Consider the following 11,100-nt stretch of genomic DNA (forward strand, 5'->3'; position numbering starts at 1 on the left):
AACGTGTTTATTTCAAGATGTTGTTTGTTTAGTCAAATAAGGGCATTTACATTTTTACATTGTATCCCATCTACGTCTTTGTTTTCCCCTAGTCATTGAATAAAATACTTGGTTGTTCTAATGGTCAAATGTATACTAAATTGTATCATCTTTATTACTGTGTACTACTGTGAGGTTTCCACCACAAATATAAGGCTCTGCTGCCCCCTTTTGTTATTGTGGTACTGCAGTGATCCCCAGCCCGTCCCGTCTCCGTGGTTACACAGTGGCGGAAGTTATCGCAATCCACCTGTTGCACTTCGAACAGGAAAAATAGCTCGACAAATCGATATTTGGCGTTCTTAAAAACTAAGCCAATCGAAGCAACGGGAAAGTTCTAGAACTACTAGCTACATTCTATCCGTGTCAACTTTAATGGACAAACTAAAGAAAGTTTTGAGTGGCCAAGATGGCAACAATGATGACGGCGACATATTGCAAGTAGGTACGTTTTCTAGCTAGCTAACGTTAGCTACTGTATGTAGTTAGCTAATATGTTGTTTACCCTAAATAATATCTAGCTATGTTTGGCTTTCTCGCTAAGCCTTTTTCAACGCATGCTTTATCTACGTTACGAGTACAGTTGCTTAGCAATAACATAGTAACGTTAGCTAGAAACACTAGGCTAGCTAGGTGAATGATGTCCATGGTTTCTAGCTATGTTGTTTATAAATGGTGCGGTGTTGAAACAGGCGGCGAACCAAGCCTCCACCCTGGGCTGGGGCACGCGCATGAAGGGCTTTATCGCATGTTTCGTGCTCGGGGTCTTGTGTTCCATTCTGGTGAGTCGTCATCTCTCTCTCCCATCATTTCAGCATTGCTTTGACTGTCAATTATGTGTGTCGCTGTCAGTTGTGTTTCCCAAACCTCTCTCAGTCAGCCAGTACACATCGATATGTTTTTATTCCAGAAAGTATTGGGGGGGTTGATCTCGGAGAAATTCAAATCTGTGCATTGAGGTCTAGACACTAAGGGCAAGTTAATAGTGTCGACAGTAGAATAGGGGCCGACGCTAAATTGTTCATCCTCTCACCTGGTGGCAGGGGACATGCTTGCTGTGGATTCCAAGGGTTGGTCTGATTCTGTTTGCAGTGCTGTACACACTCGGCAATGTTGCCTCTCTGTGCAGGTGAGTAGAGCGTTGTTGAGTATTAGTGGGTGTATGTGTGGTTTATGTGGGCATTTACAAAACAGGCCTATTTTTAGATTTGAAGGTATCTCTGGGACCCTCCCCAGATCAAAGCTGACATTGTCCTTGTTCAGTTTAACACCTAAGGTGCACATGATACAGCAATCACATTTCTAGTGCAGTTACTACAATAATGTGAGTTTAGTCAAATAATGTGTGTATTCTCAGCACTATGTTCCTGATGGGACCCCTTAATCAGCTGAAGAGGATGTGTGCCAAAGAAAGAGCACTGGCTACAGCTATCATGCTGGTGAGACCACACAACACACACACCCATGTTTGGTTTACTATCCTTGTGTGGCCCAAAACATATATTCCCTTTCAAAATACTATTTTCCATAACCCTAACTCCTAATTCTAACCCTAACTCCTAATTCTAACCCTAACTCCTAATTCTAACCCTAACTCCTAATTCTAACCCTAACTCCTAATTCTAACCCTAACTCCTAATTCTAACCCTAATTGTAACCCCTAAGCCTAAAATATAGATTTTTCTTGTGGGGACCAACAAACTATCCCTGTGTGTCAAAATGTTCCTTGTTTTACTATGCTGAGGACTTTTGGTCGACACCAGGATAGTAAAACAACAACAAAAACAGTTTCTGTTCATTAATTACATGCTACTTGTCTCTCCTCACAGACCTGTCTGGTTCTAACTATGTGTTCTGCTTTCTGGGTGAGTATAACACACTCATGATACATATCCTGCACCTGTTGTGTTAGCAAATCCCTGCAGGCCTTTTTAGCTAGTCTGTTACTCATTTAAACTTTGTCTTACATTGTTCTGCCTCAAAGTATATCTGAGTTCTTCTCTCTCTCTACAGTGGAAGAATAATGGTCTAGCCTTACTCTTCTGTATTCTACAGTTTCTGGCCTTCACTTGGTGAGTGGCTCACTCACACACACACACACACACACACACACACACACGCTTGAGTAATCTCCTTCCTTTAGTGTGTGTTTGTGGTATTACATCCCTACAGTCTGCAGTCTGAGTGACACACACACACACGCCCAGAGTTGTTCTGTGCTGAGGGCTTTTTGGCAGGCAGCTCAATGCCAGGTCCTTATTTGTAACTGAAAACAGAGTAATTATGGCCATAGCTTTTAGCCTGGCTAATCACACACGACTAATGCAGCTAGCTTTGTTCTCTCAAGCACCTCCTTCACAAAGACAGGAGATTCATACACACACACTCTCTCTCTCTCTCTCTCACGCTCTCTTGCCCACATACATAGACACACAGGAGTACACACAGATGTGCAATTAGTTTACATACATACATAAACACCATTAAAATAACTTCCACTGTAACAGAACAAACACTCATGCATAAACTCTGTTTTCACAGACTCCCCTGCCACTGACACACTTCAGATAAAGACCTTATACAGCCCTTTGCTGTGTGTGATGTATGACGCTGACTTATACTATACTTCTGTGTTTCAGGTATGGCCTGTCCTACATTCCATTCGCAAGGTGAGTGTTGGTTTACAGTAACTGCCGGTCCACTTCTGTCTGTAGCCTTAACTGCCCGTCCACCTCTGTCTGTAGCCTTAACTGCCCGTCCACCTCCGGTCCACCTCTGTCTGTAGCCTTAACTGCCCGTCCACCTCTGTCTGTAGCCTTAACTGCCCGTCCACCTCTGTCTGTAGCCTTAACTGCCCGTCCACCTCTGTCTGTAGCCTTAACTGCCCGTCCACCTCCGGTCCACCTCTGTCTGTAGCCTTAACTGCCCGTCCACCTCTGTCTGTAGCCTTAACTGCCCGTCCACCTCTGTCTGTAGCCTTAACTGCCCGTCCACCTCTGTCTGTAGCCTTAACTGCCCGTCCACCTCTGTCTGTAGCCTTAACTGCCCGTCCACCTCTGTCTGTAGCCTTAACTGCCCGTCCACCTCTGTCTGTAGCCTTAACTGCCCGTCCACCTCTGTCTGTAGCCTTAACTGCCCGTCCACCTCTGTCTGTAGCCTTAAGCCTTATTCACAGTATTACATCATCCCTTCCCATTCAGTGATAGTTCAGTCATAAAGCAAATTCTTTTAAGTTTTTGAAACTTGACTTTGGAGTGTTTATTCTTTTACTAATTATTATTATTGTTTGTTTGTTCACAGGGATGCCGTGATAAAGGCCTTCTCTGTCTGTCTGAAGTGAGGCTGCAAACCTCCCTTTCACTCTCCCTCTGAGGGGTTATGTGTGTGTGTGTTTGGGGGTTGGCTAAAGCCCTCAACTCTCTGGCAAACACACAGACGCCACACAGGTGTGCTGGAATGGTGCCCACTGAGTAAACACTCGTCAGCGAATGCTTTCCAGAGCAGAAGTGTACCTGAGGTATGATGTTGTGTAGAGGAATCTGTTTGTGAGGGATGCCTTATCTTATGTGTGTGTGGTGTCTGTCCCTTTAAGGTTGGTGTATATGTGAATTTTGTGTGTTTTTCTACACTGTGAGTCCAGCTCCTCTTAATTTACTGTGGGGGAGGGTCAATGCACCACCTCTGTCATTTCTCTAACTGTAAATCAAACCAGACCAAAACTATTCAGATCTATATTTAGGTGCCGACATGGTGTGTCTTCGCTAGTTAGTTGTACTGTAGTAGTTTATTTACGTGTTCACAATGGACAGCTGACTACTGATCATTTCACCGGCTCAGGTCTGGAAATCTGTACAGTCAGGGGACTTTTTGCACCTACTCCCAAGTGCACTTACCAGGAGTCTGAATATAAGGGCCTGCTGTTAAACGTTCTTCTAGCTGGATAGATATACAGTTGAAGTTGGAAGTTGGAAGTTTACATACACTTAGGTTGGAGTCATTAAGACTCGTTTTTCAACCACTCCACAAACTTCTTGTTAACAAACTATACTTCTGGAAAGTCGGTTAGGACATCTACTTTGTACATGACACAAGTCATTCTTCCAGCAATTGTTTATTTCACTTATAATTCACTGTGTCACAATTTCAGTGGGTCAGATGTTTACATACACTAAGTTGACTGTACCTTTAAACAGCTTGGAAAATTCCAGAAAATTATGTCATGGCTTTAGAAGCTTCTGATAGGCTAATTGACATAATTTGTGTCAATTGGAGGTGTACCTGTGGATGTATTTCAATGCCTACCTACCTGCTTCTTTGCTTGACATCATGGGAAAATCAAATGAAATCAGACAAGACCTCCACAAGTCTATATCGACATAACCTGAAAGGCCGCTCAGCAAGGAAGAAGCCACTGCTCCAAAACCGCATAAAAAGCCAGACTACGGTTTGCAACTGCACATGGGGCCAAAGACTGTACTTTTTGGAGAAATGATGAAACAAAAATATAATTGTTTGGCCATAATGACCATCGTTATGTTTGAGGGAAAAGGGGGAGGCTTGCAAGCCGAAGGACACCATACCAACCGTGAAGAACGGGGGTTACAGCATCATGTTGTGGGGTTGCTTTGATGCAGGAGGGACTGGTGCACTTCACAAAATAGATGGCATCATGAGGAAGGAAAATTATGTGGATATATTGAAACAACATCTCAAGACATTAGTCAGGAAGTTAAAACTTGGTTGCAAATGGACAATGACCTCAAGCATACTTCCAAAGTTGTGGCAAAATGGCTTAAGGACAACAAGTTAAGGTATTGGAGTGGCCATCACAAAGCCCTGACCTCAATCCAATAGAAAATTTGTGGGCAGACCTAAAAAGGCATGTGTGAGCAAGGAGGCCTACAAATCTGACTCAGTTACACCAGCTCTGTCAGGAGGAAGGGGCCAACATTCACCCAACTTAATGTGGGAAGCTTGTGGAAGGCTACCCAAAACGTTTCACCCAAGTTAAACAATTTAAAGGCAATGCTACCAAATACTAATTGAGTGTATGTAAACTTATGACACACTGGGAATGTGATGAAAGAAATAAAAGCTTCTGCGGTCCTTCTGTAGCTCAGTTGGTAGAGCATGGCGCTTGTAACGCCAGGATAGTGGGTTCGATTCCCGGGACCACCCATACGTAGAATGTATGCACACATGACTGTAAGTCGCTTTGGATAAAAGCGTCTGCTAAATGGCTTATTATTATTATTATTATTATTATTATTATTATTAAAGCTTAAATAAATCATTCTCTCTACTATTATTCTGACATTTCACATTCTTAAAATAAAGTGTTGATACTAACTGACCTAAGACAGGGAATGTTTAGGATTTATTGTCAGGAATTGTGAAAACTGAGTTTAAATGTGTTCGGCTAAGGTGTATGTAAACTTCTGACATCAACTGTACATGCAGAAAAAAAGAAGGAAGAACTGCTTCAAGTGCTCATGAATCTTTCACCTTTTATATAAAATGTCTGAGTTATTTTTATTTCAAATCCGTTTCCTATAAACATGTCTAACTGCTGTTTTAACTGTCATGGTTAGTAGTACTATAGACAATTTTGTGTAAGATTTTTTTCCACGGCTTTCATTTCAGTTTTTTAAATAATTTCTGGGGGAATCGTTTTTATTTTTTTTATCATGTTTCCTTGTAAACACTACTCTTTAACTGTTTCAACTCTTTCATGGTTAGTACTATAGCCGTTTTCTGGGCGGAATTAAAATATCAATGATGGCTTCAGCACGCCCTTAGTCACGACCATTAAATAAAAAACTCACTGGGGCTGTGTGACTTTTCTGTTAACTTGCAAAAAAAAGAAATGCCTTACTTCACATGATTTAAACCAGGTCATCACTGCTTTTTAAAATATGTATACTGTACTACTGTAACTTCCTGAGTGACCTCTCATAAAACCTCCCTATAGATGGCTGTTTCATCTGCATTAAAACGTGTATGATGCTATTAAACACTTGTTTTATAGAATAATATATGTTCTATATTCAGGATACATTGTTTTAGAACCATGGTTGGTTCGTCTACTTGTCTAATATGAGCGCAGGTAGTTACAGGTCTGGAAGAAATACTTTTTAAATCGATTATTTTTTGTACCATCTGGAAATTGAACACTAATGTTTTAAAGTGTAACGATAATTTAGCGATGTAGGCCAATAATGTATGACTATGAATCATGTTTCATGTGTTCTTGTCCTGTTTGTGTGGCACCATTTTACAACAGAAATAAACATTTTCAAACTATATTGTGGAGTGTTTTAATGTGCAAGAGTGAGAGTTGTACCACCTGTTTTGCCTTCCTTGGCTTTGTATTTTCTGATGGAGTCTCACCGGGGTCACTGCCACACACACACAAACGCATTCCTTGTACAAAAGGTCTGAGGTGTGTATCGTGGGATTATGATTTGGTGCGTTTACCTGTGCTTTGCTTCCCACCTTTTGATATTTGCCTCGCGCTCAGTTAATGACGCTCCTTTATGCGTTTTAAATCAGTAAAGCCCCTAATCTCCGCTCGCCGCCCGCCGCTGATTAAAAAAAATATCTCTCCAAACACACACGGCTGCAGCTGCGAGCTCACAAGGCCGTTCGGTCACACCGCCAGCTCGCGGGGATCGGGTGTCGCTATAGGAGCCCTTCTGGACACTGACCGTTCCATGTGCTCTCTGTTCTTCCCTCCTCGGGTGTGACACGGAGCTTCCACTGTTCACAAACTAGTTGAAGCAACACCAGTTCGAGCTTCGTTCTACCTGAAAAAGATGATTCTGAGATAATTGGCTTTAAAGTTCCGAACCCTCATTGGTTTGCATGGTGTCAGAAATATATAGTATTATTTTGAACTTAACATGTCATTGGGGTATTTAGACTACTGTATAGGTAGAGTTGGAAAAAAAATGCAGATACAACCGTATAGTACCAAACTAGATGTTTTTAGACAACCAACACACATTAGGCAACATTAGTGTAGTCCAAATGGACAGGTCTCTGAGCCCAGTAGGTCGTCAGACCAAGAGTGGAGGGAAATGTTCTGGGAAGCATTTTACGTTTTCAGTCGTTCATACATTAACAACATAGTTTCCGTTGTATATACTTAAGAGCAGGAACTTGAATTATTATCCGAAAAAATAGCCGTACAAAATGACCTAGACTATATTTAATTTTCTTCAGAAGCTTTTCTGTCGTTTTGGAAGAGAGGGAGGCTTGTTCAATCCGTGCGCTAAAAGCATCTGATTCCACTCCTTGCCAAGAGCACCGGTAGTTAGACCATTAACCGTAGTCTCCGATAATGATTTATATAATAAGGCTACAGGCCCACGACAGCAACGTTTGTCTTTTTGTGGAATTATGATCATTTCGAACGGAAAAGCCAGTCAACTTGTCTTCTGGCCCCCTCCGGCATTGTCCTTCGCTGTCCATGGTGCTGAAAGTGTTCCCCTGAAAAGTCATGCTGACGAGTGGTCAAATAGGCGTACGGTATTTCAATGCAAGTTGAGAGAGAGAGACTGGTAATTATGGCCTGAAGACTTAAAGGGTCTATCCTTAGCCAAGTTGAAACCATAACAAAGCCACATCCTGCCTCTGTTTTGGTAAAAAGCTGAGGGATGTGCCTGGGAAATATAACCACTCTCAAATTCATAGACCAAGCTATGGATGCAAGGACTGATCATCCAATATATACAAATTGTAGTTTTAAGCATGGTTTCAGGCTATAGGCTACAGTGTTTGTTTACATTTACAATGTTTACAAGCTTAAAGTTTGGGTTATGTTGAGGTTTTACAGTTGTTCTTCAAGAATCAATGGGGTATGTAACATTCACTATAAGTCCAAAATTAGATGTAGCAACTGGAGATTGACCCTTTAAGGTCTAGGCTAACTCATAACTCATCAAAGAAACTCTCCCTCCCTCTTCCTCTCTCTCACTCCCTCTTCCTCTCTCTTGCTCTTTCTCTCTCCCTCTGACAAATGACGCTCTGTAAATGGTAAATTAGTGAGAGTTGATCACATGACCGGCCGGCCGAACCTGTCTTGTGCTCCGCACCAGTGTCGCATTGATTTTCAACTGCAGTTCATAATCCTCATGGCTAAAACACCCACATGGGAATTCATTTGTTCTGTTTCAATTTAACCGAATCTAACGACGTTTTTCCCCATCACCTGCTGAGTGAGATATTTGTGAGTAAGATATTTGTTTTTACCTCATTTTAAACTTTCTTTGGTGAAAACATCAGTCTTATTTGAGAGGTAGCCTTTAACCTCGTTGAGGTCCCCAAATGAAGGTTGAGGGTTTAGCTGAAGGCAGGGCTGGGGGTAACCCCTGCCCTGGTCCTGCCAGCCAGTGCTGTATCTCGCGACTACTAAGCGTGGTGGAGAGCGAGTTGCAAGCGGGGCGCGAGAAGGGGGACCCCACGGAGAAGCAGCTGAAGGTGACGCTCGAGGAAGCGGAACTGTGGCGGAAGTTTAAGGAAGTCACCAATGAGATGATAGTCACCAAGAGCGGCAGGTGAGCTTGAGTTAATTATCATTTTATACCTTTATTTAACGAGGCAAGTCAGTTAAGAAAAATTCAAATTCTCAATGACGGCCTACACCAAACCCGGACGACGCTGAGCCAATTGTGTGCCGCCCGACTCCCAATCACGGCCGGTTGTGATACAGCCCGGATTCGAACTAAGGTGTCTGTAGTGAAGCCTCCAGCACTGAAATACAGTGCCTTAGACCGCTGTGCCACTAGGGAGCCCCAAATAGTGAGATAGACGAGCATTTTTGAATAGTAAAATATATTTTATTGATCCTCAACCGCAAGAGGACATTTATTGGGGAGAGGAGATTCGCAGACAAACATACAGACAATACCGAATGCAAGTGTCAACAGTTTGGTCATTTGATCACCCATTATATGTATCCACCCATTGCTAAATACATTTTATGAACACGTGCAGCAGAATCTCTGTCACACATATCACTCTAAAACGTCTAACACTTATGTTATATTCGAGGGCTTTGAATCAATTACCTAATTAAGAGACCATTCGATTTCAATTGATAATTCCATTTTCAATTACGCACTTCTTCCAAAACGCATCTTGATCGAATCTTTTAATTCAGCCCTTTTTTCAACTTCAGCTTTCTATTCCTATATAATCATTACGATTTCATAAGAATTAGATCCAAGCGAAAACTATTAATTACATAGGCCTATCTGTAATTTAAGACCAAGTGCTATTGAATAATATTAGTTATTTAGGAATAGGCAGAACATTTCTTTCTTATACTTATTAAGGCTGAAAAGTGTAATAGCCTATATTTTTAATAAAAGGGTAGCATAATACATTTTAACAACCAGAAATATTAAGTTTGAGAAAGTTCAGGCCAAATATTGTAAGCCAGAAAATATTTTAAGATTATATTTTATTAGTGACATATTCCTTTACCATGATCCCATGATAAAGGAATATAAGCCCAAGGCTTATGCACAGTTGCCGAGTTATTCAAATTGATTCTGTTTAATTGTATAGTCTCGTGTCTTTCTTGTCATTAATTAATATTTGATATGTTTATAGTCTATTTGATTCGTTTACAAAACATTCGTTTAGAACACTTTGTTCCAATAATCCGACTGCATACCCCGACAAGCTGGTTATTACTGGCAAAATGTATCGTCACATTCTTAAATTAAGAAAACATGTTAGTTTAAAAAATCTGCGTTCTAAACTTAGTATTGCCCGTAGTGTATCGAACGGTTTAATAGATTTCTCTGGCGCATGGCCACTTTTGTGCTGACCCTCTCATGCTCTGAGGGGCGGCTTGACCGGTCCAGCGCGCGTTGTAGTGGCAGGTCAGCTTACCTGGTGGGTGTCTGTCCATTTACACGTTGGCCACTTCAGAACGTTTTTATTTGGGGAAAACAAAAATGAATTTAATAAACGTAAAAGAGTCAGAAAAAAGTCAAAAAAGTGAGTTAAGAGTTGGTGTGTGTGTGTGTGTGTGTGTGTGTGTGTGTGTGTGTGTGTGTGTGTGTGTGTGTGTGTGTGTGTGTGTGTGTGTGTGTGTGTGTGTGTGTGTGTGTGTGTGTGTGTATTGCGTGCCTGTGTACATGTATTAATCTGTGCGTTCCTACTGTGGTGTTCCAGGAGGATGTTTCCAGTGCTGAAAGTGAGTGTATCGGGTCTGGACCCCAACGCCATGTACTCCTTCCTGCTGGACTTCCAGCCAGCTGACAGCCATCGCTGGAAGTACGTTAACGGGGAGTGGGTTACAGCCGGTAAACCGGAGCCTGCCGGTAATGGTTGTGTGTACATCCATCCCGACTCACCCAACTTCGGAGCCCACTGGATGAAGGCACCTGTCTCCTTCAGCAAGGTCAAACTCACCAACAAGCTCAACGGAGGTGGACAGGTAGAGCATACACACACACACACAGTCAGTCTATGGACTCTAGCTTAGTTTCTGGGCCAAAACTCACCAGTACATCCCCAGCTGCACTAGATACCTCACTAACTTCATGATGTTGCATTTGATTTATTTCCTATTTCTTCAGGCAAATTCTAAAGTTCTACTAAAATAAAATATATAAATAGACAGAAAAATAATGTTCCTGTCCTTCCTCCTCTAGCAGTAGTCCGCTAACCACTCTCCAATTTTCCTTTCTCAGGTGGTCTTCCTTGTCTGCAGCGGGTGAATTAAAGGCCAGCTAGGCCACATTTACACAGGCAGTCCAATTCTGATCTTGTTTTTGTAATTGGTCTTTTGTCCAATCAGATCAGCACTTCTGCCAATAATTGGGAAACATTTCTGAATGTGGCTGCCTGTGTAAACGCAGCTCTGTATCCCCAGTGGAGGGGCCCTTCTGTCATGGATCTTTTCATAATCCTTGTCTTTCCTCTAATCTCTGTTTGTTCCCCTGAAAAGCAAAACATCAAGTGTGCACTTATACAATTAGTGCCCTGCTTAGGGCCCCTCTCCTTGCCCACTTCACCCTGTGGCCCCTGTCTCCACGGGAACCA

General features: G+C 42.1%; 2 protein-coding genes across 2 annotated transcripts in view; both read left to right on the forward strand.

The window, feature by feature from the left end:
• Positions 1–238: 238 nt before the first annotated feature.
• On the forward strand, positions 239–4,106 carry LOC124018927 (vesicle transport protein SFT2B-like). Its single transcript, XM_046334253.1, has 8 exons — positions 239–480; positions 732–821; positions 1,083–1,168; positions 1,397–1,478; positions 1,869–1,904; positions 2,053–2,111; positions 2,679–2,708; positions 3,340–4,106. The coding sequence occupies exons 1-8, from the start codon at positions 415–417 to the stop codon at positions 3,377–3,379; spliced, it is 489 nt and encodes a 162-aa protein (XP_046190209.1). The 5' UTR covers positions 239–414; the 3' UTR covers positions 3,380–4,106.
• Positions 4,107–7,201: 3,095 nt separating this feature from the next.
• tbx19 (T-box transcription factor 19) overlaps positions 7,202–11,100 on the forward strand; it is an 8,018-nt gene continuing 4,119 nt past the window's right edge. Inside the window, exons 1-2 of the mRNA XM_046334258.1 lie at positions 7,202–8,597; positions 10,228–10,492. Of these exons, the coding sequence (XP_046190214.1) occupies positions 8,368–8,597; positions 10,228–10,492 (495 nt within the window). The 5' untranslated portion in view covers positions 7,202–8,367. The remainder of the gene's footprint in view (positions 8,598–10,227; positions 10,493–11,100) is intronic.

This window comes from Oncorhynchus gorbuscha, unplaced genomic scaffold (assembly GCF_021184085.1).
Source record: "Oncorhynchus gorbuscha isolate QuinsamMale2020 ecotype Even-year unplaced genomic scaffold, OgorEven_v1.0 Un_scaffold_590, whole genome shotgun sequence".
Lineage (NCBI taxonomy): Eukaryota > Metazoa > Chordata > Actinopteri > Salmoniformes > Salmonidae > Oncorhynchus > Oncorhynchus gorbuscha.